The sequence below is a fragment of the Carcharodon carcharias genome, chromosome 1 (assembly GCF_017639515.1).
Source record: "Carcharodon carcharias isolate sCarCar2 chromosome 1, sCarCar2.pri, whole genome shotgun sequence".
Lineage (NCBI taxonomy): Eukaryota > Metazoa > Chordata > Chondrichthyes > Lamniformes > Lamnidae > Carcharodon > Carcharodon carcharias.
Window position 1 is genome coordinate 196,710,337 of NC_054467.1, and position 27,336 is coordinate 196,737,672.

Sequence of the window (27,336 nt, forward strand, 5' to 3'; positions counted from 1 at the left end):
GTAAACAAAGCTGCCTGCTCGATGAGTTTCTTTGGGCCATAAGGAGGGAAATTTCAGTTTCACTAGTTATTTTGACACCCTTTTTTCTGGGATGCTGTGGTTTTGTAATTTTTAATCCATTATTTTTTCTTAAGTCCTAATAATGGCTTTATTTAATTTGAAATATCATTCATTCATTTACAATGGAATGCTGGTCCAACACAGGGTAAGAGCTCAGACATTATGTCCAAATGACTTTGCCTGTGTAAAACACAATTTCCATGGCCACAAGGATGAAAATCATGATTTAATTAGATTGATGCGAATTTGACCAGAACTACCTTTGCAGTAGCGAACAACCCCTTTTTTCAAACCAGACAGTTCTTTGTACCAGTGATGCATGTGATTGGCAACAATTTTAAATATTTGCTAAATGACTAGTAGACTGCATCTTCTAATGTTCCCATCTGGATGGAACAAAACTCTGAATAATTGATGGCTTTTAAATCTATTGGCGTGTCATGGAGTGTAGCTGTAAGCCTGCAACTTGGAACATCACTAGCCCCTTCACCAATCATTACTGCTTGGCTGCCATAAAGACTCATGTATCTTCAAGGCAAGTGTTATATTTTGTCCCAGAAAATCCAATATCTTTCTCTTTAAGTATTGCCTAAGCTGAATTCTAACAGGTTTATAACGGATATGAATGAGGTGATACTGACCCCGTTCTGTGCCTTTCAGAATGAAGAAATAATTAGTTGTTAAAATTCTTTTCTTCAGTAAACTTCTTTGGGATAACTCATAACTGTTGATATGATGGAGAATTAGAGTTTGGTAATAGCAGAAGAATATGAAAAGTGGAGAAAAAGGTATAAAAGTGAAGGAAGGAGCAGGGAAGGATCAGGTGGAGCTTATTTGTATAATGCAAAGGGAGTAGCAGGATAAGCGTTGTGATATAACTGATGCTCAGAATTTCTTTAGGGATATTACTTGTGTAATTCTCCCTGTTAATAATCTGAATTTATACCTTGAGTATGCAATGTTATACCAGGTTAGTAATCCATTACTTTTCAGTGTTTTGTTTGATTTTTCTCTTTTCCCTGGTGAAGCATTCAATATGAATATGCCATTGTTCTTGTTAGAAAAAATAAAAGTCATTAAATATTAGGAAGAGTTGTGATTTTGGAAGTGTTTGTATAAAAATGCAGCAAAGTAAAGGTACCACAGATGTCGGCGTATAAGTCAACCTTCGAAGCCTTGAAAAATCCCTCCAAAAATGGGGGTCGACTTATATACCAAGTACTAAAGTAAACCACCGGTGTGGGTGGTCGCATCTTTTTCGTTTGCTATGCAGGATTTCTCTATGTCGGCATGTCTTAAACTCCTGCACATCTTTGCAACACAGCCCACACTGCCGACTTGATTTCTTGGACCCAGTTATAAACTATCAAGAAGTAAAACATGCATTTATAGGGTGCAAAATTGAGGCTGACTATGAATGCGAATTTAGAATGTCATGGCTGAAAAGCAAGGGGTCATCTTATACTTATATAATATATGCAAAAACGTAATTTCTGGGGCTGAAAGAAATAGTGTCGTCGTATATGCCAGGTCATTTTATATGCTGTGATCCAAGGTAGTTTGAGTACAGACTATGATTGTGACTTCCTGACAATCTATCATGCCTTAAATGTGATTTGATGAAACATATTCAAGATTACAGCCTTAATAAAATCTCTCTTTTCAGACCTTGGAGGGGCTCTTCAGTTCTCTTTCTGCTTGTATGTGGGAAATGCCACTTGCTTTAAGCAAAAAGGAAAAAGAAGTGGATAAAGCAAATGAGGTATTGAAAGAAGAAACGAGTTCTGAATCAAAACAGGCAGTTTTTTATATGTACACACAGAACATAATTTATATTTACATAGCATGTTTAACATAATGAAATGTCATAATACAGGTTACAGGAGCATTTAAGAAGTTACAACACTGAACCTGACAAATCGATTCGACCAATCAGTAGGCCTATTGGGAAAGGATAAATAGACTGGGTCTCTTTTCTTTTGAAAAGAGAAGGCTAAGGAATGGCCTTAATAGAGGATTTTAAAACTATGAAAGGTTTTGATAGAGTAGACTCGGAATGTTTCCACCATTGGGGAAGCACAAAACTAGAGGCCATCAATATAAGATGAGCGCAAAAAAAAATTCAAATAGGGACTTCAGAAGAAACTTCTTGGTCCAGAGAGTGGTGAGAATATGGAACTCACTACCAAAGGGAGTAGTTGAAGTGAATATATAAATGTATTTAAGGGGAGACCAGATAAATATATGAGGGAGAAGTGAATATAGGGTTATGCTGATAGTTAAATGAAGCAAGGTGGGAGGGAGCTCTAATAGAGCATTAATGCTGGCTGGCATGGACTGGCTGGGCCAAGCAGCCTGTTTCTATATTGTATTTTTTGATACAGTCAAAATCACTTCCAGGGTGAGTGTTTGAGACAGAAACTATAGCAGTGTTGAAGATTAGATTGAGTAGTTGGATGAAACAAAGGATAAGGGGGACAGGTCAGATAAATATGGTTTGGAATATTTCCTTGCATAGAGGATTGTTTTTAATGGGGGGAGCTGAGCGGGTTATGGGAGGGAAGGCTGCAGGTCCAGAGAAGTGAGGTGGTGGGTGGGTTAGGGAGGGATCCGGAGAAGTGAGGTGGTGGGTGGGTTAGGGAGTAATGACTGCATGTCCGGGGGAGTGGGGGGTGGGGAAAAGGACTGGCAAAGAGGAGTAGAGGTGGGAGTGGGGCCCAGGACAGGACCCAGGGTTTGGGTCCTGACAGTTTCTTTTCTCTGACATTAATTAATGTTTTATAATGGTTTACGATTTGAGGCAAATTTATAAAGTATTTCCCTTTTATCCCATCACAATTAATGCTGCTTTCCCACTCCAGCTCCCAACATTCAGATGGAGAAATCCAGATAGTGTGGAGGGTGGAGAAGGAGGAGGGGATGAGTGAGTCAGGTTAGTTGGGGAGAAAGGGAAGGGTTGAGTGCTGAGTATGTGGAGGGATATGGATTGGGAAGAGGTCGCTCTGTGGGGAGAGTTGCTGATTACAATGTAAGTGGTGTGGGTTGGGAGAGGGACTTCACTGACTTTTCTGTCACCATGGAATATTGAGAGTTTGACTGAAACCTACGTTTTTACAAAGTACTTTAAAAACACAGATTTTCATATTTATATGATGTATTATTTGTTGATCTACAATGCAAGAGTTTTGATAACGTACCAAATCTTACTATGGTGTTTTGTTTTTGCTGGTGTCACATTAATTTTCAATAGCTTTTTTATATATATATTCGTTCATGGGATGTGAGCAACCCTGGCAAGGCCAGCCTTTGTTGCCCATCCCTAATTGCCCTTGAGAAGGTGGTGGTGAGTTAAAAAGGTGTCATGGTGGAAAATAGTTCGCGAAGCACTACCATTGTCCTTTGCTTTGCTTTAGATGTACATATTCCAGCAAGGTCATGTTCTGTTGTTAGCATTGACTTCACCCAGCGTTACGTGCATGAATGCCAAAATGCTGAGATCACTTCACTGATTTCATACAAATGCATTGGTCCACATTCTTGACATTCATAGAAGGTAAACAAAGGGAAAATTAATGTTTCTAGCCCTTGAACTCAAATAATTACACCCTTTTGAACTGGCCTAGAAGCATTTGCATTTCACTATAGATCATAAAAAGTGCTATAATTATGATTCCTGTAACAAAAAAATGTCGGGCCTTTTTTGTCTTTGGCCATTAATTTTCAGGTCCTTTTTTTTTATCCACTCTCACCCCTGGCCCCTGCCACAGTACTGAAATGGCTTTGTTCGAAGGCGCAAATGTCATCCTTTATGACTGCGATAAAGGTAAATCATCCCTCCTCATTCTTCTCGACCTATCTGCAGCCTTTAACATGGTTGATCACACCATCCCCCTCCAATGCCTGCAGTACAGCTAAGTGGAATTATGTTCACCTGGATCTATTATTTTCTACCTAATCACAGCCAGAGAATCAGTTGCAATGGTGTCCTTCCCACTCCTGCAATGTTATCTCTGGTAAGGACTTTTATTATTCATCTACTCCTCCTGTTACTCGTCTGCATGCTGCCCTTCAGCAACATCATTCAAAAACTGTCAGTTTTGATGTGATCTGACTACACCCAACTGTATCACACCTCTACCTACCTCAACCACTTTCTCTAAATTGTCAGATTGCTTAACCAACACCCAATACTGAATAAGGAGGAATTTCCTCCAATTAACTATTGGGAAGACAAAAGCCATTGACTTCGGTTTCCGGTACAAACTCTGTTGCCTAGCACCAACTTCATTCATCGCCTTGGCAACTGTCTGAGGCTGAACAAGATTGGTCACAAGCTTGGTTTCACATTTTACCCCAATATGAGCCTCCTAACACATCTGCACTATCATTAAAACCTTTGCAAGCTTTCCTGACTCCTCCCCTGCCTCAGCTGTTCAATCACGAAACCCTCATTGATACCTTTTTACCTCAGTGCCATAACTATTTCAGTGCAATCCTGGCCAGCTTTCCATGTTCTATCCTCCATCAATTCTGATGATCCAAAGTTCTGCAGTCTGTAAGTTGCACCAGGTTTTGTTCACCCATTGCTCTTATACTTGCTGACCTACATTGGGGCCTGGTTAAGCAAGACCTTAATTTTAAAATGATCACCCTTTTTTCAAAACGCTGCATGGCCTCACCCCTCCCTATCTCTGTAATCTCCTCAAACCCTACAGCGCTCCTGATATCTATGTTTCTCTAATTCTGGCCCTTGAGAATCACAATTTTAATCAATCCACCATTGGTATCATGCCTTCAGCAGCCAAGGCCCTAAAACCTTGGAACTCCCTCCCTCCCTCTCTACCTCTATACATCGCGTTCCTCCTCTAAAACTCTCCTAAACCTCTTTGACTAAGCTTTCGGCCCTGACAATATTCTGGCCTTGGAACTGAAGACTTGTGCTCCAGAACTTGCTGCGCCCCTAGCCAAGCTGTTCTAGTACAGCTACAACACTGGTATCTACCCGGCTATGTGGAAAACTATGTGCAGGCATGTCCTGTACACAAAAAGCAGGATAAATCCAACCCAGCCAATTATCGCCCCATCAGACTACTCTTGATCACCAGTAAAGTAATGGAAGGGGTCATCAATAGTGCTATCAAGTGGCATTTGCTTAGCAATAACCTGCTCACTGACACCCAGCTTGGGTTTCACCAAGGCCACTCAACTCCTGACTTCATTACAGCTTTCGTTCAAACATGGACAAAAGAGCTGAACTCCCGAGGTGAGAGTGTGAGAGTGACTGCCCTTGACATCAAGGCAGCATTTGACAGAGTGTGGCATCAAGGAGCCCTAGCATAAAACGGAGTGGATGGGAATCAGGGGGAGAACTCTCCGTTAGGAGTCATGCCTAGCACAAAGGAAGATGACTGTGGTTGTTGGAGATCAGTCATCTCAGATCCAGGATATCACTGCAGGAGTTCCTTAGGGTAGTGTTCTTGGCGCAACCATCTTCAGCTGCTTCATCAATGACCTTCCTTCCATCATAAGGTCAGAAGGATGTTCGCTGATGATTGCACAATGTTCAGCACCATTCGCGACTCCTCAGACACTGAAACAGTCTATGTCCAAATGCAGCAAGACCCAGAAGATATCCAGGCTTGGGCTGACAAGTGGCAAGTAACGTTCGTGCCACACAAGTGTCAGGCAATGACCATCTCTAACAAGAGAGAATCCAACCATCGCCCCTTGATGTTCAATGGCATTACCATCACTGAATCTCTCACTATCAACATCCTGGGAGTTACCATTGACCAGAAACCAAACTTGATTAGCTATATAAATACTGTGGCTGCAAGAGCAGGTCAGAGGCTAGGAGTAATGTGACGAGCAACCCACCTCCTGACTCCCCAAAGCCTTTCCACCATCTATATAGCACAAGTCAGGAGTGTGATGGAATACTCTCCACTTGCCTGGATGAGTGCAGCTCCCCCAACACTCAAGAGGCTTGACACCATCCAGGACAAAACAGCCCGCTTGATTGGCACCACATCCACAAACATTCACTCCCTCCATCACCGACGCACAGGAGCAGCAGTGTGTACCATCTACGGCAGGAATTCACTAAGGCTCCTTCAATAGCGCCTTCCCAATCCACGATCACCAGCATCTAGAAGGACAAGGGCAGCAGATAGAACTCCTGGAACTCCCTTCCTAACAGCACTGTGAGTGTACCTAACCACAGAGACTGCAGCGGTTCAAGAAGATATCTTACCACCACCTTCTCAAGGGCAACTAGGGATGGGTAATAAATGTGGCTGCAAGAGCAGGTCAGAGGCTAGGAGTAATGTGACGAGTAACCCACCTCCTGACTCCCCAAAGCCTTTCCACCATCTACATAGCACAAGTCAGGAGTGTGATGGAATACTCTCATGGAATATGCCCAGCCAGCGAAGTCCACGTCCCATGAATGAATTTTTAAAAAAACCTGCTGTAATATCTATTTGTTTGACTTGGTGTCAAATTTTGCTCCAGTGAAATACCTTGGAACTTATTGTATCTTAAATATGTGCATATAGATTTATTTGACAAATTTATTTGAATTTTCACCCTTAATTTTATTTCACATACACCAGTTTACTACCCTAGTAAGTCACCTTTTTAGTTTTTCTGCAGTCATAATTAAGGTATTTGAGATAGTAATTGAGGTAGTTCTTTGAGCAGAAGATATCCAAAATATTTCAAGAATAGATTCTCCAATTATAAAGATTTAATCATACTAGACATGTTTTACTTTAGTAGTTTTGAATGTGAACTTTACTGAGTGTATGTTTTTGTATTTGTTTCAGATAGAGGATAAAGAGGATGACAATATACCCATTAAAGAGTTTTCATTTGATCCAGATAAAATGGTTTGCTGTGTTATGGAGTCTGGAAATGTTTTATCTCATGGTGCAGGGGGCAAAGGATATGGCTTAGCAACAACAGCCATAACATCTGGCTGCTTTCAGTGGAAGGCAAGTGTGCTATTTAAAACTGCCTGGAAATAATAGATATTAAACAATTATAAACTAAAGTATAAAATCTGGTTTTCAGTTGTACCTATATCAGTCATTGGCTTCCATCTTTTTAAAGAATAGTTGTACCCAATCTAGTTGTGCAATTCCCAACATTAGGTAATGACCTAGCACAGTTTTAAATCTCTGAATGTCAGTTTTTTTTATATCAAATTAGTAATTTTCAGTACTTTGAAGATGTGATCCAATAGCAATAAGGTATTAGTACCTTTATGATTGCATAAACTGCAAACTGTCCGGAAGTTTACATATTTAACCTATAGCTTTTACTCTTTAGTCAGTTCTCAATACAGTATGTGCTGGAATATGCTTCATGTTATGGAAACAAAATATCTAGGGAAACAATAAGTTTTTGTAAAATGCAAGATCACCTATACATTCCTTATCATAGTTAAACCTGTAGGGGCTATCAATTACAAGCAGAGAGGTAATTGTACATTACTTTGTCAAATTGGCACTTACTTTATTAATGACGGTGACACTGGTTATATCTGGAAAGAATGACCAGAATCCTTTCATTTGTGGGAAAGGATCAGTTAATCCACCCGAAGTATTGTGGTTAAAAACCACCCTCTGTGGCTGATAAATGTTAAAAGATTTTGCCCTTTATTTCCCCATCAAAAAGAGGTTAGAGAACACACAATTTTGCTAAATGTTAGCAACTTGGTTTTATGTCCTTTTTATACCTGTGAAATTTTAAGCAGGCATACAGGCTCATTTAGAGTACATCAGTTAATTTTCCAAGTCTTGATCCTGCTTTCATTTTCAGGAGTGCCAAGGCTCCAGAAAATCAATTGATCTACCAGCTTCATGCTGTGTGAACCTGAGCACCTACCTAAAATTCTCGCTCGACAGCAGACTCTGCTCTGCCATTGGTTATGAAGCTAGATGTGCTATTTAGAGATAGGTGCATGCTGGAAAGGTCAATAAAGTTAGCAGAGCGTATACCTCACCATTTTACATTGCGGTGATGGCCTGGGCCTGTTGGAAACTTTCGCAGGTGGGACTTTCAAAGAAAGACTTGCATTTATATAGTGCCTAATATGATTTTAAGATGTCCCAAAGTGCTTTGTAGTCAATAAAGTTATTTTGAAGTGTAGTCACTGTTATAATGTAAGAAATGGGGCAGGCATTATGAGGTGCATTGTGACCACACCTAAATCATTCCAATCATGGAGTTGAAATGACAGTGTAAATTTGCCTAGCTGTTCCACTTTGCTGTTTTAAGAGGTGTAGCAATGGATATGTGCAATAGCAGTGATTAATTGGGTAAACATTTCTAAAAGTAAAACATAATTTTGTTTCAACTTTTTTTGATTTAAATCAGGGCACTACATATCTTTTTTGCCTCAGATGCAATTGATAAATTCATGTTTTTTCTCATTAATTTGTACAGTTTTACATAACCAGAGAGAATAAAGGTAATGAGGGTACATGTGTTGGAGTATCACGGTGGCCCATCAGAGATTTCAACCATCGTACAACATCAGATATGTGGCTTTACAGAGCTTACAGTGGAAATCTCTACCATAGTGGGGAGCAAGGCTGTATCCTACCCAGTTATACACAGGGAGATTGTATAACCTGTGTCCTGGATGTGGAAGCAAGAACAATTTCATTTGGAAAGAATGGTGAGGTAAGAAAATATGCCGATGGCCTGGCATTCATAGTGGTTTCTTAAGAAATATAACTCATTTAGTGCATCAAGATTTTGCATTATGTAATAATAGAATAAAATTTTGTTTTAAAATGGTCCTCAAGTGTTTAAAAGAGAGAAAATATGAATTTATGCTATGTAATAGCTACACATTTGATTAAACTTAAGGTACTTTGTGGAAAGTATGATAATGCAAGAATTATGTGAAATTTTTCTAATTGTAGTTCTTCTGCGGTAGCTTAATTGGACAGAAAGTAGTTGAAGCGTCAGCATTAGATTCTTCATGTTATTAATGGGCCAGATTTTGCAGTCAGCAGCAACCGGTTACTACACTTGCAGTTGCTGATAGCTTTTCTATGGGGTTTTACGCTTGTAGTCCTTTCAATTAACCATCCAAAAAACATGGCATCCTTTAATGAGCATCTGGAACCTGTATGAACAGAGAATCTAACTGTATCACCTTAACCAATCAGGTTGATGAATTGTTAATGTGCTGCACAGCAACTGAGCCAGGAAGAAAGAACAGAAAACACTGCAAATACTTAGCAGGTCAGGCAGCAGCTATGGAGAGAGAGAACAGAATTAAAATTTCAGGTCAATGACCTTTCATCAGAATTGGAAGAAATTAGAATTGTAACAAGTTTTTAAGTCATGCAGCAATAGCAGGTGGGGCCAAAAACAGAAGGAAAGAGTAGAAAGCAAGAGAGATAAATGACAAAAGGAATGATGGTACAAAGCAAAAGGAGATGGTAACAAGTTAACAAACAAAAGATAGGCCTAGAGGAGGTGTAAGTGGGTCAAAGCAGAATTATCCCCAATAGCTGCCATTCAAAAAAAAATAGGGCAGAGGTTATAATCTGAAATTGTTGAATAATGTGTTGAATCGAGAAGGCTGTAAAGTGCATAAGTGAAGGATGAGATGGTGTTCCTTGAGTTTATGTTAAAGTTCATTGGACCAGTGTAGGAGGCTGAGGGCAGCGAGGTTAACGTAGGAATGGGATGGATAATTAAAAGGATAATTAAGAGGTTCGGGATCATGCTTGTGGACTGAATATTTTACGAAATACGTCCAATCACCCAGTCTGCCTAATGTGGAGGAGATTGTGGCGTGAGCAGTGAATACAGTATTCTAAATTGAAATAAGTACACATAAATTGCTGTCTTACCTGAGCCTTGAAGAATCGAAAGATACAAATTTAAAGGGCATGTGTTGCATATCTCCTGTGCTTGCATGGGAAGGTGCCATGGAAAGAGGAGGGAGTGTTGGAGGTGATTGAGAAGTGGACAAGGGTATCAAGGAGGGTACAGTCTCTTCAGAATGCTGAGAGGGAATAAGAGGGAAAGACGTGTTTGGTGATGGCATCATTCGAGTGGTGGAGGAAATAGATGCGAATGATTAATTCAGCACAGAGGCTACAAACTCCTACAGCCCCTACAAATCTCACTAACCTGCCCCAGACTCCACACCCTTCCCTATCTTTGTGACCTCATCTAACCCCTGCAACTCTTAGTGATTCGCATATTACTACATTTCTAGCCCCTTTTGTATTTTTCATTGCTCCTAAATTGGCGCCCATGTTTTCAGCCGCTAAATTTCTCATGCCTAGAATTAACCTCTTTAACGCTCGCTTCCAAGAACCACTCTATCAAGAAGAATGAGGATTTATTGCAAAATCATATTTGTTTTGGATGATTACACATTCATACGTTTCACAATTCTGCTCTGAATGCATGTTAAAAGGACGTCGCTGTCCAACTGTGATGATTTGAGCAACGCCATCTTTGGTCCTGGCCACTGCCTACTCTGTCGCATTAAATGACGTAACAAAGCAACATGTTCGAACTGCACATGCACTGAACATACACGATGTTGGTAGAAAACACAATCTTTTATTTCAGATTCCTAGCACCCACGGTAGCTTTTTTCTGAATACAGAAGTGTCCGTTAGATTAGTGAATTCAATGTCAAATCAGGTATGGAAAGTAAAATAAAGAAGGGGAAAGAAAAATTGGATTATGAGAGAGGGATAAAAGATAGAAAGCATAAGTATTTTTTTTAAATCACCAACAATAATTAAAATCAGAAGGAATGAAGGTCTATGTTTACTAAAGTTAATTGACAGTGCCAAACAGTTTTTCAGCAGCAATTAGAACTTACTATGCTGTTAAAATGGTACTTTCATTAGAATGGACATGCCCTCATTTTTTCAGATACATTTAGTGGGTATCTATAATGTAAGTACAGCAACGCCATGCCATTCTATGTATTTCAATGCCAAGTCTATCATCAGGGTATTGATAGAGCTCAGCTTCTAGAGGAGCAGGACGACACGGACAGCAGCTTTCAGAGTTCCATATTTAATAGCTCACGTGTGATCACCAGGAGTTGTTGTTCAATTTATGCTTTAACAAAGGTGAACGTTGTTAGCCTCGTCATTATTTCTACCACAATATCTAGCCAAATGTGCCTGTCATGAATTATTTTTTGAATGTCAATGACTTAGGCATTGAAATTCACCATTTCCTTGCAATAGATCACAAGAGCTGAATGCCTCTTTCAAGTCACAAATGAGCTTATACTGAAATGTTTAGGATTGGTCTTTTAAAAAAATATATACATTTATTTTATAAGTTTATTGAAATATATTTTCCTTTGTGAGAAATGGATGTTTTTTTAAAAAGATTTTTGGGGAATATTGTATTATTCTTTTGAAAAGGATATATGTGCCTGTGTTTAATTAAGCTGGGCAGAGATTACTAGAAGCCAGGTTGTCTGGGGAGGTTAAAACATGAAAAGAATAGAGGTGTTAGGTTTGAGATACAAGTAAATAGTCTAGATTTAACATTTGTATTTTTAGATAAGTTGAGAGTTTGTTTGAATGTCAAAAGGGAGTAAGAGGTTTCAGGAAACGTGTTTGCATCTTCTAGGATTTCCATAGAAGTGGGCATATTATATTTTGATGACCCAAAAGCAAAGACAAGTTAAAGACATGAAAGATCTTAGATTTCGAAGGGTTTGAGTTTCAAAGAGGTGTGGGAACAATGGAACCTGAGATGAAAGGGGAAAAGGTATTTTAGAGTTACTGTAGAGAGCTTAGAGTAGCTAGAGCTGGAGCTGTTGTTTGAGCTGTTAGACGAGCAGCTATATCTGTTTGAGCTGGAGCTGGGTGGGGGTGAAGTTTGAATCAACCATTCAGTCAAACTGGGTCTGCAAAAAGCAGTTTTATTCTGAAGTTTGGATTCCACAGCAGACTGGGAGAGAGTTACAGCTCATGTGGTATGCCTCTATTAATGCTGCAATAGTTTGCCTTGGGAAATATTACTGAATTTATTATAGTAATACATTGAAAAGGGAGTATTGCCTAGAAAGTTTACTTGTGGGTTGGACCAAGTGGAGTGTTTTTTGGGAATGTTTTGTAAGACTAACCTTAATTGTGTAACTGTAATATTGTGTGCTTAAGTTTTCTTTTATTTTTGTTATTTAAACTTTTATTTGTAATTATTAAAATCCCAAAAGTGTTACTGGTTCTGTTACTGCTGAGATCATTATGTCATCATCTTATTTTCAGAATACAAAAGGCCAGGTTTCCCTTTGGGATTTGGTTTGTGCAACAATTAACACCAGCTGTGGTTATAACACCTTACCCACCTTCTCCTTTTTCAGTGTCGCTTGTGAATTACACCATTTCTGCTCAGTGTTCAGTTTATAGAACCTGGCTTTGTTAATGGCCAAAGTCAAAATTGCTAGGTTTCCTTTTCTTAAGGCCCACTGCTCCACCTCTGGGGTGCCAAAGGCAGCCAAGAAATGGCAAAAAATTCTTTCATGGAGAGCTGTTAAATCTGGGTGTCGGGTAGCCATGGGCGTAGCGGAGTTGAGAAGGTTAGCCATAATACTAACCTGAATATGGTGTGCACTTGTTTCAATTTATTTATGATCCTCTTCTATTTGCACACATTGCTACTTCCTGCTACCAGTTTTTCTGTTAACTGAGAGAATCATTAGTCAGATCCATAGATTAATTCATAACCTGTAATATTCTTGTCTGATTGACCAGTAGGGGCTGCATTTGAATAAGATGTGTTATGCTTGCCTCTCATCACCTTCCCTATAGCCAGGAGATAGATCTTCTACCAAACTCTATTCCTTCTCTAGCAAGGACATAATTGTCCCTTAAACTTGGATTTAGACTATAGGACCTATGGATCATAGGGGAGAATTTTTGGCTTGGCGAGCGGGGGCGCACCAAGGCGTAAAATGACGTGGGGTGATGTCGGGCATGCGTCCCGATGTCATTGCACATCATTTAGATTTTCAGTTCGGCAGCGTGCCTGCTAAACTGTCAAAGGCCTATTAAGGCCATTTAACTAACAATTAAAATAATTAATGGAGCTACCTGTCCAACCTTAAGGTTGGCGGGCAGGCAAAGAGCCCAGGTGGCCTTCGCATTCTTCGTGGAACCTCATCCACAGGCGCGATGAGGTTTCATGAATGTTTTTGAAATCTTAGAAAAAATTTTAATAAAACTAATACACATGTCCCAGCTCATGTGACAGTTTCACATGAGGGGACATGGTCTAAAGGTTTTTTTCTCCTTTATTAATCTTTAGAGACTTTAAACTAATGGGTGCCTCGGGGAAATTTCTGCGCTCTTTTGCGCGCATCGCAATTCTGACTCAGGGAACGCAACGCCCCCACCACCGCAGCCCACACAGGGAGCGCTCAGCGCTTCCGGGTGTGCGTCACGCTGGGCGAGCCTTAATTGGCCCACCCACGTTAAATGGCAACGCGTCCCCGATCGGGGGCGCCGATCGGGTCCGCGCCTGCCCCCGTACAACCCCTCGGACGGGGGGTGTTGTGCGGGAGCGGGCGGGGGTAGGCGCAAACCCGATCGGGGACGCATTGCCATTTAACGTGGGTGGGCCAATTAAGGCCCGCCCAGCATGACGCACACCCAGAAGCGCTGAGCGCTCCCTGTGCGGGCAGGGGGGCATTCCCTGAGTGGTTCCCTGAGAGGTGCCTCAGGGAGATCAGTTTAAGATTTAAAATTTAAATAAAGGAAAAAAAAACTTCATCCCGCCGGCAGACAGTTCAGTGGGTGCGAAGCGGACTCCGAACTGAGGATCAGAATGACACGCGGTGACGTCGGGACGCACGCCCGGCGTCACCGCACATCATTTTATGCGTCGGTGAACGAGCTCCGCTCCCATTTGCCAACGGGAAAATGCTGCCCATAAAGTCATTACAATACAGAAAATGGCCATTCAGCCTATTGAGTCCATACTGGGCAATCTAATCAGCCCCATTTACCCCACCCCATCTCCTTAACCCTGCAAGTCTATTTCTCTCAGATGTCCATCTTGTTCCTTTTGAAATCATTCATCATTTCTGCTTCCACCATGCTCAAGCAACAAGTTCCATGTGAGTTGGGTGGGAAACTATTTCTTTTCTAGCCTATGGTGCCTTTTTTTTTTAAGGGAGACTGGCCCAAAATAGTGATGATTTTTCTTATTTATCTTAGGAACCAAAATTAGTCTTTGAAGATGTTGATGCAACTGAGCTGTATCCTTGTGTGATGTTTTACAGTAGCAACCCTGGAGAAAAGGTAACTGAATTATCTATTTTCACAAATTCAAGCAAATTGTTATGTTTTAAGACTAAGATCTTGATCAAAAAGGAAGTGTTAAAGGAAGAGAGAGAGGTGGTGTGATTTAAGGGGGGAATGTTAGAGCTTAGGATCCAGGCAACTAAAGCCACCGTTGCCAGTGATGAAGAGATTAAAATCAGGGATGCACGAGCCCAGAATTGGAGGAGGTCAGAGATCCCAGAAGTTTGTAGGGCAGGAAAAGGTTACGGAGATGGGGAGGGGTGAGGCCATGGATGAATTTGAAAACAAGGATGAGAATTTTAAAATTGAGGTGTTGCCATACCGAAGGCCAGTGTAGGTCTGTGAACAGAGGGGCAATGGATTGAACAGGACTTGGTGCAGTTTAGAATACAGGCAGCAAATTTTTGGATTAATTTAAATTTATGGAGGGTGGAAAATGGGTGATTGGCTAGAGGAGCATGGAATTGTCAAGCCTAGAGGTAACAAATGCATGGGTGAAGTTTTCAGCAACAGCTGTGTAGAGGAAGGATGGAGTTGGACACCGTAACAGTGGTGGAAGTAGGCAGCCTTGGATATGTGATCAGAAGCCTTGGTCCAAGCATGGACAAAAGAGCTGGACTCAAGAGAGGAGATGAGAGTGACTGCCTTTGACATCAGGGTAGCAGTTGACAGAGTGTAGTATCATGGAGCCCTGGTAAAATTAAAGTGAATGGGAATCGGTGGGAAAACTCCCCACAGGCTGAAGTCATACTTAGCACAAGGAAGAAGGTTGAATTGTTGGAGGCCATTCATCTCAGTACCAGGACATTGCTGCAAGAGGCCCTCAGGGTAGTGTCCTGGGTCCAACCATCTTCAATTGCTTAATCAATGGCCTTCACTGTCGCCAGATCAAAATCCTGGAATTCCCTCCCCAACAGCATTATGTACGTTTTTTCACTGGATGGTTTGCAGCAGTTCAAGATGTGGCTCACCATCACCACGTGTAAACTTCCTGAGTGAGATCCACAAATAGGCATCCTTTGGATCAAGGAATAGTAAACATTGGAAGTCTTACACAAGTTTCTTGTGACAAACCCCATCTGTCAAATGGCAGGCTTTGAACTATTGTGATGAGAGTGGGCCTTGCGAAACAAATTCAGGACAGGTGAAGGCCCCTGTGTAGCCAAACTCCACCCCTGGAGCCTCAGCACAAACCCCTTATACACTTATAGAGGGACACAATGTTGCACATTACCAAGGAGTATCCCCTGTACAGACTTAGTTGCGGACTAATCACCTTAAACTCAGCAAATGAGGAGGCTATTGCTTGGCTTGGGGATTTATATTCACATAATAATAACCACCACTTTCTCAAGGACAATTAGGAATGGACAAGAAATGCTGGCCTTGCCAGCAGCACCCACATCCCATGAAAGAATAAAAAAAAGCTCATCTCTGTCAAATCAAATGCCAAGGTGAATGTGGCTCATCTCTGCCAAATCGAATGCCAAGGTGAATGTTATGTATTGTGATATGAGGTGCATGTACCTTCAAGGACAGTTGTCATTCACTACCACTAAGACAGGATGTGATGCAGTAGTCCCATGACTTTTAAAAGTTGTATTCGGTCTACAGCAGCAGTTGGTAGAAGTCAGACATGTATACTTAGCCTCCTAGTTAACATTATTTGTATATAGTTTTATCTTCAAGTAAAGAACCCACATTACTGTTTCACCAACCCTTGTTGTATGATTGATATATTTACGTCACATAGAAGAACATAACATGGTGGGGGCAGCATGGTTTTTGAAGATTTGACTGAGTACCATACAAGCATTAACCCTTCGCACACAGCAGAAGAAGAACTGGTGTGGAAGTGAAATAACCACATAGAACTGAACATGTTTAAATGATTCTTCAGAAAAATCCTGAAACTTGCTCCCTAATAGCACTGTGGGTGCACCTACACCTCATGGACTGCAGCAGTTCAAGAAGGCAACTCATTACCACCTTCTCAAGGGCAATTAGGGATGGGCAATAAATGCTGGCTTAGCCAGCGACACCACATCCTTTGAATGAATAAAAAAAAACTTGGATGTGCAATTCAACATTCCAAAAATTGTGTCCTTCAGCATCTTTTTGATGCAGGCTGGAGCTCTTGTGGTGATGCCTTCTGGGCAATGAACATATGTAGTTTAGTAGTCCATTTATTTTTGGAGCTGTGGACTACTGTAAGTTTTGAATTCTACAAATATATCTATATGTTGATTTTAATTGTATTGATATTTGCTGACTTGAATTATCACCATATTGTGGTCAGAAATATTAACCCTACAATATTTAGGCTATTCTGTGATCTTTGAAAAATCTCATTTAATTATCACCTTCTTGCTATCCGCATTTCAGTTTAGTTAGTAGATGCATATTCCTGATTATACACAAGATTTACGAGTGGAACTGCGGTTGAAAAATGTGTGCATTTTAAATTCCATTGGATATAAATATCATATCTTTATCCAGGATTTATGTAAACCTAGGCTAATGAAACCATCAATATGCCTGTGATTTTCGTGAGTAGTTACACTTGTGAAACCAATTTACTGTTTTTTCCATTAAAAAAAATCACAGTTTTCCATATATTTCAGGTGGCACTTTGTGACATGCAGATGCGTGGAATTTCTCGAGACCTCCTGCCTGGTGAACCATTTTGTAGTCCTCTTATGACTGTACTGGCAGAAGCAACTGTGCAGTTGATCCGAAAACTCCATAGCCATGACACCTGGATGTCTGCAATTAACCACCACATGCTTTGTAGACTCGAGCTAATTAGTTCGATAATGAAAGAAGCAAAAGTTTTGAAGCTGAATAAAACTCGAAGTAAATATTCTGTAAAGAAAAATACCAGTGAAGATAAAGAAATAAAAGGACAAGAGGAAAAGTTATTCAAGGGTGAAGATAAGGCCCAAGGCATCACAGACTTGGCTGAACTACAGCTAAGAATGCTATGTAGAGAGGTATGGCCTGTTCTGGCAGTTGTTGGAGGAATTGACTGCGGGCTCCGTGTTGGTGGCCATTGTGTACATAGGCCTTCAGGACGCAAAGCAATCCTTTTAGGAGTTACGAAAGAAGGAGGCACTTCTGCAAGACTGCAGTGGGAAGATGTGGAAATCACCATCAGGTACAAACATTACATGAATTTAGAAAATAATCTTATTCTGAAATGTATTTTTCTCCTATGTACTTCATCAACTTGAAGAATGTCAGCATAATGGAAAGAGGCCACCCACCCATTCTATTTCAGAAAAGGTTGAGAATGTAGGCGGACATAGTTGGAATGAGAAGGTGTGGGAAGTGGGAGAGGGATTGGGAGCGAATTGTTTTGTACGGTGGATTTGTTCCTCATATATTCAATCGGCATTTACAGTTAGAAATTCCCTTCATCTCAAAAGGAAGGAAAGCAATCATTAAAATCACGTGCATAAAAATATAATGGCCTAGATCTTCCAGTTTCTGGATTGTCAGAAACTGAATGTATGATTCAACATGCTCACTGTGACGGGACCCCATGGAAGTCCTGATGTGCTGACCTCCATGTGAATTACCTGGAAATTTTGAACTTCCCACAAGCAGTTCCTCTGCTCCCCAGGACCATACGTGAATGTCTCTGATTCTGAGCTAGAGTTGGAGACTTTGGATAGTTCCGTTGGACTTACGTGGATAGTTAACCATATGAACATATGAGTTAGGAGCCATTTGGCCCTTTGACCTTGCTCTTCCATTCAATAAGATCATGGCTGATCTGATTGTGGCCTCAACTCCATATTTCATTTACCCCTGAAACCCTTTGACTCCCTTGTTAGTCAAAAATATTTCTAACTCTGCATCAAAAATATTCAATGACCCTGCCCCCACCACTTTCCGAGGAAGAGAGTTCCAAAGACTCACGACCCTCTGAGAGAAAAAATTTTCTCATCTCCGTCTTAAATGGGAGTTGCCTTATTTTTAAATGGTGTCCTCTTGTTCTCCCACCAGGGGAAACATCCTTTCAGAGTCCACCCTGTTAAGTCCCCTCAGGATCTTATATGTTTCAATAAGATCACCTCTCATTCTTCAAAACTCCAATGGATACAGGCCCAGCCTGTCCACTCTTTTCTCACAACATAATGCCCCATCCCAGGTATCAGTCAAGTGAACCTTCTCTGAACTGCTGCTAATGCATTTTTGTCCTCTCTTAATTAAGGAGACTGAAATTGTACACAGTACTCCAGATGTGGTGTCACCATTCCCCTGTATAACTATAGCAAAATAACCCCACTTTTATATTCCATTCCCCTTACAATAAACAACAACGTTCTATTTGCCTTCCTAATCACTTGTACCTGCATACTAAATGTTTGTGATTCATGACCAGGTTACCCAGATCCCTCTGTACCTCAAGAGTTCTGCAATCTCTCTCCATTTAAATAATATGCTGCTTTAGGATTCTCCCTGCCGAAGTAGACAAGTTCACATTTTCCCATAAACAGGAAATGTTAGGCAGAAAAATCCTAGCCTAACTCCTAGGTACCTACAGAACTGACTCCCAACCACTCACCTGAGTACCTACGACCACCTGACTACCGGCCCCTCCTCCCTGAGCCAACCTGACTAACCTCCAACCTGACTACCCCTCCTGACCCTACCTAGCTACCCCCCAGTCCACCTACCCCCCAGTCCATCTACCACCCTACCCACTTAGCCATTGACCTCCCCCATCTACCCACCCTACCATCCTACCCATTCATTCATTCATCACTCACCCATTCATTAACATTCACACTGAACCTGTAAACTTACCATGTGGTAGCTAGTGCCGTGAAAAAAACGGATGTCTCAACTTCCCCCCCCCAACGCTACAGCACTGCAGTGGAGCTCTCCAAGGGGCACTGCTCCTCATTTTTGAAGAAACCGGGCTCTGAAGACCCAGCAAGAAATGCGGAGTGGAAAGGTTCGAGCAGAGTTGCAATCCAACAATGATTGCTGCCTCGTGAAAGATCCAGGCCTATGCGTAACCACCTAGGTCAAGTGAACTTTCCTCACTTTGCTGTGCACAAAACAGTGCTTTTAGCAGCAGTATCCTTAAAGTTAGATTCCTGCTGGTTGTTTTGATACACTGCCAGGTACTAGCTGCATCTATTTTAGTTCAGCCAAAGATAAATTAAAATATTCTGAAGAAATTGGCTTTCAGCTACAGTGAAGTCAGGAATAGTGAAAAAATGTATGTCTGCTAGCTTGGTACTATTTCTAATCGTATTTCACTTTAGGGATGGATTTTCCTGCCTCTGCTGTTTTCTCTGACCAATTATCATCATTTCTGTTCAAACGAACTCCTGGTGAATTAAGAGGAGTGTGGAACCCAAATGGTCTGGGTTGAATTGATAACATCTTATCAGCAGGCTGGGGAGTGACAAAAAAAATTGTGATTATTTGTCAGTGTAAATCTAGCAATATTTTGAATGTGTGACATTATAAATAATTAGTAAAAACATCACTTCTATTTTATTTTGATCTTTACTATTACTTCTGTCCAATTTATATCGATTTTATTTCTGTACATTTTTCTCTTTGTCCATTTTCTTTTGTACATCTGTTTCACTTTCTCTTTTACACATCTTTTATTTTTTTCCTTTTTTTCTTTGATTCGCATCTTCATCATTGTGTTATATCACCTGCTAATAAAGCTTCCTGAATTCTTGGTCTCCCAGTGACACACCACTCGCTACTCTGGAACCATGCAAGCCTTATCACTTTGATATCACAAGATTTCATGGTCTTAAACCTTCCATGTTATTGGACCTGACCTACTTGACAGGAGTCCATGAAGAGCCTGAAATAAGCAGCAAGGTGACACAAAATAAAGAATCCCCTGAGAAAGTTGTCAAGACTGAACTAGAAAAAAAGCTGGATGATGAAATTGCAAAGTTTATGGCAGATGATGACCATAAAGACCCCTCTAACTTACAAAACCGGGAATCTTCAAATGTATTCACTAAAAACTTACTGGATCATAATGAAGAAAATGAGGCTCAAAAAGGATGTGCTTTAAAAATGGATGCTGACTTAATTGAAAACTGTCAGAACTCATGTGACAGGAGTGTACAAAGCCATGAATTATTCCTAGCTGAATTACGTGCTGTGCAACTTTCATATCTCTCCGTTGGGGCCATGAAAACCCTTAGTGTCATACTGAGTTATGGAAAATATGCAGACTTACTCCTTGTTCCAAATATCACTGCAAACAGCCCTAGTAGTTCAGACTGTACCAAATCTTCCTCCAGCTCCTTAGAGAATGCTGAACTTAGAATGGTCCTTCATTACTTAATGAGGTGCATGGTGAAATGGGCAGTGCGGCCATGCCCAATTAAACGAGTAATTTCACTAGCTGATCTAGAGCGTGCACATGTCATGATCTTCAAGTGTGCATTGGATTCCCTGGTAGGAGATTGTGGAACCATGGAAAGTAAAGGTAAGGAACATTTAACTAGAATTGCCTATCCTCATTATTGTAGTGTAATACTTATGGTACTCAGCCCCTGATACAACATTTTCTAATGATTGCTTCATTAAAGGAGTAACATGTCCTATTTAATAAATAAGAAATATACTCTTATTCTTGATTTTTTTGGTATTTCAGAGAACCAATTATTTTGGTCCCAACTGCATCTAGATTATTAAAAATATATTCTGTAATACAGTGAGACCACATTTGTCAGAGGCTTACCTCCTACCTGGGAAATGATTTTGGTTATAGGATGTTGGAAAGAGATGGATGTAATCTGTTTAGCATGCTACATTTTCAATAGGGGTAACAGCAGTGCTGTTTCACTTGAAGTTAAAATAAAGTCATGTCAGAGTTGGCATATTGATTGTAGCACTTGAGGATTAAAATTTTTTTATACACTCTATATGATTAAGGCCTATTGCTGTAAAGTGTAGTAACCACATAAAACATACTTTCATAACTGTGGTGTGATGAATAACAGCTTCGGTAACTTGACTTGGGACTTTAGTAACACGATTTGTTTGAACATGTATCTCACTTGTAGTTGTGTTTCACTTTACAGCATGTCTGCAATGCTCTGCTTTCGATGGTTGCCAAACATGCTTGGCCAAGTTTATCAACTTAAATAATTATGTAATTCTGCCAGCCATGACTCAGAGTCAGCCATAGCTTGGAATGTAGCACTCTTGCCTCTGAGCCAGAAGGTTGTGGGTTCAAGTGCCATTCCAGAGACTTTTTCCACCAAATTGAGGCTGACAGTCCCAGGCAGTACTGAGGAAGTGTTGCACTGTCAGAGGTGCCAGATCCCATGTCACTATTGTGAAAAAGAGCCTGTGAGTTCTCCCCGTTTCCTAGCCAATATTTACCTCTCAACTAATACCACTAAAACAAATTAACTGGTCAATATCACATTTATGGGGTTTGCTGTGTAAAAATTAGCTGCTACCTTTCCTACATTATAATAGTGGGTACACTTCGAAAGTAATTCTTTGGCTATAAAGAGCATTGTGATGTATTGAGTCATGAAAGGCTATATGAAGGCAAGTCTTTGTATTTCTGTTCAACTATATATTTTGAACTTTAATATCATTTGCTTGGTAGTACAGACATAATATTGCTGAAAAAAAGAGTCATGCTGTCGAAGGCTTTTGTTTTGCTTGCATCAGGACAGCTGCAAGAATGCCAGATTTCAGAGGGAGCAACAATTTTTACTGCATGAGCAAAGGATGCTGATTGGCTGACAAATCAACTCTGGTTGAGTTGTTGCCATGGAAAATTTCAGTGCAATGCCAGGTATGTAGGCCGTACATTCCAATGACTGGTTGATCCTATCAAACAGCATGTCCCTTTGGCTGTTCGCAATTGGCAGAGTACTGACCATACTCAACCAGCCCGTGCCTGCAAAACTCAATACATAATGGGCAGAATTTTCTGCCTGTCGGGCGGGCAGGCCTGACCCAATCGCTTGCTGGCGGATCCCCGCCTGAGAAGTGGGCCCCGCCGCCATTTTACGTGGGCGGGCCAATTAAGGCCCGCCCAGCGTGACATCCGGCGGGAAGCGCTATACGCTTCCTGTGCGGATCGGGGGAATTCCCCAAAAGTGAGAGTGCTCTTTTTTGCGCACGAAAGAGTGCACATCTCCCTGAGGCTAAGTGCTGCTCAGGGAGATCGCTGACACTTTTAAAAAATATTAAAAGTAGAAAAAAAAAAATCCTTAACATGTCCCCCTCATGTGGACATGTTCATAAATTACAGTAAAACTTTATTAAACTCTTTAAAACTCTGCATGAAACCTTATCCCGGTGGTGGATGACGTTTTTTTCTATTTGCCGCCGGGGCTCCTGGCCTGCCTGCCAACCTTAAGGTTGGACGGGCAGTTCCTTTAATTGTTTAAATGATCCTCTCAATGGCCTCAATTGGCCAAAGGCAGGTCGTCGGGCACACAGCTGATTTTGCTGTGCCCCCGCCTTCCTGAAAATATAGATGGGGTGGGATGACATTGGGGGTTCCCCCCGACGTCATCCCGCGTCATTTTACGTGTCGGCGAGCGGGCCCCGCTCCCTGCTCGCCAAAGGCAAAATTCTGCCCTACGTCTAATGTTAGACATGATTCTGCGATTGGACAGTACTAACAACCAGTTACACTAACAACCAATTTAAGGTGACCAACCAGACTTGCAATGTGGCTCACTTACGCTTGCTAGGAGCTATACACAGGGATCTGTCCTCTGCACGCAAAAGAAACATGTCCAGGCATTGCACCTTTTTTTAAATTAAACAAAAACATGGGGGACAATAATTCCCTGGTGCATTCTCCATGGTAATGCCTTGACTAATCAGTGTTGACTTGCCAACCAATCAACACCCTTTTCTCATGCAGTATAAATTGTTGCTCCCTCTGAAATTTGGCATTTTTGTGTCTGTCCTGATGAATGCAAGACGAAAAATTTTGACAGCATGTCTCTTTTTTTCAGTAATACATTAATAATTCTAAAATCATATGGCTCCTTTAGTGTGCCAGCATCAAATTTGCACGCTGCAAGCTTCAATGAGCAGCATTCTTGAAATACAGCTAACGAACTGGTGTAAGAGTTAGCTAAGTTTTGCACATAGCCACATCCTCCATACTATCATTTAACAGTGATACAGTGTTGAAGATACATGCATTGATGATGGTGTAAATATGATTCAAAAGCCGCATATGGAGTATAGTTTTTAAGGAATTATTATGGTGATTCTTGGCTCAATATGTCAGATGCAAATATTAGGTTGCAACAAAAAAATTGAGATTACGTGACTTGTTTTTTATGAGCTAACTACCATTAGCTTCTGCAGTGAGTTTAGAGTTATAGAATGTGTTGTACAAGCAGAGTAAGTAGAAGAAAAAGTAGTGATGGAGACTGAGAGAGGTTGAATCTAGCTAGAGCAAAATGAGGTAAAAAACAGTTTTAAACAAAATAGGCTGTCTAGAAATAACTATAATTGTGAAGGAGAGACTTCTGTATTATTTCTTGTGTTTAGTATGGCTTTACCCAGCACAGGCTGTGCCACGCAAAAGCAGAATACTGCAGATGCTGGAGATCTGAAATAAAAAGCAAAAATGCTGGAAAAACTCATGTCGGGCAGTATATGTGGAGAGAGAAGCTGTTCGCGTTTCAGATTGATGACCTTTTGTCAGAGCTTGGACAAGTTAGAGAATTAGCAGATTTTAAACAGTTTGCTCTATGACAGTTAAAAGAAATGATGCTACTGAAAGTAATGCAGAGATGTCGTACTGATGGGGAAGAATTTTCCTGTCGGTGAGCGGCGGTGGGGCCTGCCCCTCCACACACACACACCCCCCACCTCGACGCGTAAAATGACACATGGTGATGTCAGGCGAGCGTTCCAACGTCACCGCGCGTCATTTAAATTGTCAGTTCGGTGGGCGCGGAGCCGCGTCAGCTGCGTACCCGCCAAACTGTCAAAGGCCTATTAAGGCCCTTAAGAAAGTCATTAAAGCTGTAAAGAATGCTGCCTGTCCAATCTTAAGATTGGTGGGCAGGCGAAGAGTCCAGGCGGCCTTCGCATTTTTCATGAAACTTCATCCACGGGCGGGATGAGGTTTCATGAACTGTTTTAAAATGTAATAAAAATTTATACTTTAATTTTTTGACATGTCCCAGCTCATGTGCTAGTGTCACATGAGGGGCCATGTTTTAAAAGTGTTACAAACCCTCATTTCAAACTTCAGCACTGAAACCAATCTCCTTGAGGCACCTCCGTGCCTTGGGGAGATCTCTGCGCTCTTTTGTGCTCATGCGTGAAAGAGTGCAGGGAACCTCTTGGAATTCCCCCCGGACGCACAGGAAGCACTCGGTGCTTCCGGGTGTGCATCACATTGGGCGGGCCTTAATTCGGCGCTGATCGGGTTCACGCTTGCTCCTGCCCACCCCTGCACAACCTCTCCCCACCGATGGGGAAAAATTCTCCCCATGAAAAATTAAAGATTGTTGTTGGGCTTGTTGGAGGTACAAGTGTAAAGGGTAAAACATAAAAATGGCATAAGTGAATAGTTTACAATAGTCAAACTATAATTACATAGATTAATACAGAGGAGGAGAAAGTTTGTAACTGCCAGAAATATTGCAAATTAGATTCTTGTGTCATTAACATGGGGAAGTTGCAAACATTTCTAAATATGCTTAAGATAAAGAAAAATAAGTGGGGAATTTTTTTCTTTGAACTTCGATACACTTGAACTACTTGACTAAAGTATACAATATTTTAGAATTTTACTGGACCTGGACCCATTCAGTGAATCAAAATTGTCTAGACTGCACATAGGAGCCATTGGGGTTATTGAGGACCTTTGGTAAATGATCAATGGCGCCATGCCAGAGTTTGATAGGCAGAGAACATACATCACAAAAGCTAGTAGCAGCAAATTTGCCACAAGCTTTATTTATTGTCTGCGGCTTTCAAACTTCACCTTCTTTGATGTTTTTTTCTTCAATTGAATAGTAAGAACTTATGTACCATTTGTTTAGAAGAAAAATTAACTCAAATGTTTGTTTTTTAAATCCTAATTTTAGATGCTTCATTACCAGAAAATGCAAGACTTCACTCTCAAGCAGCATCAACTTCATCTAGTACAGTTTCTCTTTATAGTAACTCCTCTGAGGAAAGTACGGGCGTCCCCTTCTCAGTGCCAGCTTCAAATTCTTCTTCGACTACTAATTTGGGCTCTTTAGTGTCTGCTAATGGACTAGAAAATTTTAATCCTTTCTTGCCTGTCAATGTCTTACAGTGAGTGACATATTGATAATGCACTTCATATTTCAGTGCATTCTTCTCTTTTATTGATAAATAGCGAGTGTTCAATCTGTACTTGAGAGACCCCTTATGGGGCTTTTACTAATGAGTCTTTTTTAAGGTTTCCTATCAATTGCCAAATTTCGAATATTAGCACAGTTTATCACTGTTACTAGATTCAGAATATCTAAGCACATTTCCTCTGCATGAATGCTATTTATATTGGTCCACACAAATGCATTTTATACATTAGTTGAGGACAGCCAGCTTTAATGTCAAACATGATTTCCAGTAAGGTTCTTGAAGATTTCCTCAGTTGTAATATACTATATTTTTGATTGTCAGCTTGATTTCAGTTTCAACATTTTCCTTTAGGTCTGTGGATCCAGTGACACCTGAGGCAACTCAGCTAGTGAGGTCAGAGGCAGCAGTGCAAAATGGTAGCTTTGTAGTACTGCCTACAATTGTTTTTATAGAGGATAAGTTGTTTTCTTTTTTTAAAAAATTGGCAGCAGATACACTAATGGCAATATGTTAACATTTCATGTTGTAATTGACCAGTAATGGTGAGTTACAATAGGGACAGTTGCCCTCAGTTTTCAGTGATAGAAAATTTTTGAAAATTGAAGGCACCCACATGACCAATTAAAAGTTTCAAAGTGAAATTCTATATAAATATTTCTCTTAACTCTATAAATAGAAAATTATCTTTTTGATTAAAAGGCACCATCAATTTGAATCACTGGCTTAGGAAGCAATTGTCTCTGCTGTTTGATGTGATGCGTTTGCATTTCCAGACATGCAGTCCTGTTCTGCATCCTTAACAAACTGTTAAGAGTGTAACTGATAGTAGGTATTCAATAATAGCTGCCCTGACTTAAAGGTGATATAACCTATTTTTTAAAAAATCGTCATAAATGCCTGAGTAGAAAATTCAATCAAAACTTTTGGTCAGTGCTCACTGAGGAACTTTGAAAAACAGTTTATTTGACTGTTCAATTCCAATATTGAAAAGTGTAAATTAGTTTTGTACAACCGACCTGGTTGGTAGAATTGAACTTCGTATTTTCATGAAAAATTAAGTGCTGAAATCGCATTGAAATATGCAATAAAACCCTGTTTTTAAAAAATAATATCCTCAACAAGTGCTGTAAATAAATTACAATGTTACATACAATTGCCTTTTAAGTCCTAACTATTAGGACTCGACCGGTGGCACAACTAGCAATATGCTATACTGAATAAAGTATACTTGACCTAAAATATGTCTTCGCCCAGATGGCAAGCTATCAATCTTAGGTGGGTCAACTGGTACAGTGCTTAATGAAGGTGTGTTTTTTGAGCTAAAGAGAAGGGAGAAAATCAGAAGCCCACTTTGGGCAACCTTTCAGCATCACTTACTGTTTGACCAAAAAATTGGTGGAGGTCTTGGAGAAATCCACAGTCACCCACCTATTGATTCACCAGTAGCCTATGACCCATCTAATATAAAAAACACTTTTAGATGATTAGATTTAGCTCATTTATTGATTATCCACAGAAAGTATGATGTCACCATTGGAATGGGGAGTTCATAACTGATCCATTAATCACAACAGCACAACTTTCCTCAACCCTTTCCTGATTTTGTCTTAATAGCTTTGGC

At 40.6% G+C, this 27,336-nt stretch overlaps 1 protein-coding gene across 10 annotated transcripts in view; it reads left to right on the top strand.

Annotated features, from left to right (window-relative positions):
* Nucleotides 1-27,336, top strand: part of LOC121285080 (probable E3 ubiquitin-protein ligase HERC1) — a 436,191-nt gene that overhangs the window by 191,705 nt on the left and 217,150 nt on the right. For 9 of the 10 annotated variants that reach the window (XM_041201223.1, XM_041201218.1, XM_041201210.1 and 6 more), the window contains 7 exons: nt 1,727-1,822; nt 6,888-7,055; nt 8,512-8,751; nt 14,292-14,375; nt 17,003-17,535; nt 20,078-20,862; nt 25,472-25,685. In XM_041201223.1, the coding sequence (XP_041057157.1) occupies nt 1,727-1,822; nt 6,888-7,055; nt 8,512-8,751; nt 14,292-14,375; nt 17,003-17,535; nt 20,078-20,862; nt 25,472-25,685 (2,120 nt within the window). The remainder of the gene's footprint in view (nt 1-1,726; nt 1,823-6,887; nt 7,056-8,511; nt 8,752-14,291; nt 14,376-17,002; nt 17,536-20,077; nt 20,863-25,471; nt 25,686-27,336) is intronic. The other variant, XM_041201250.1, reaches the window with a different exon arrangement.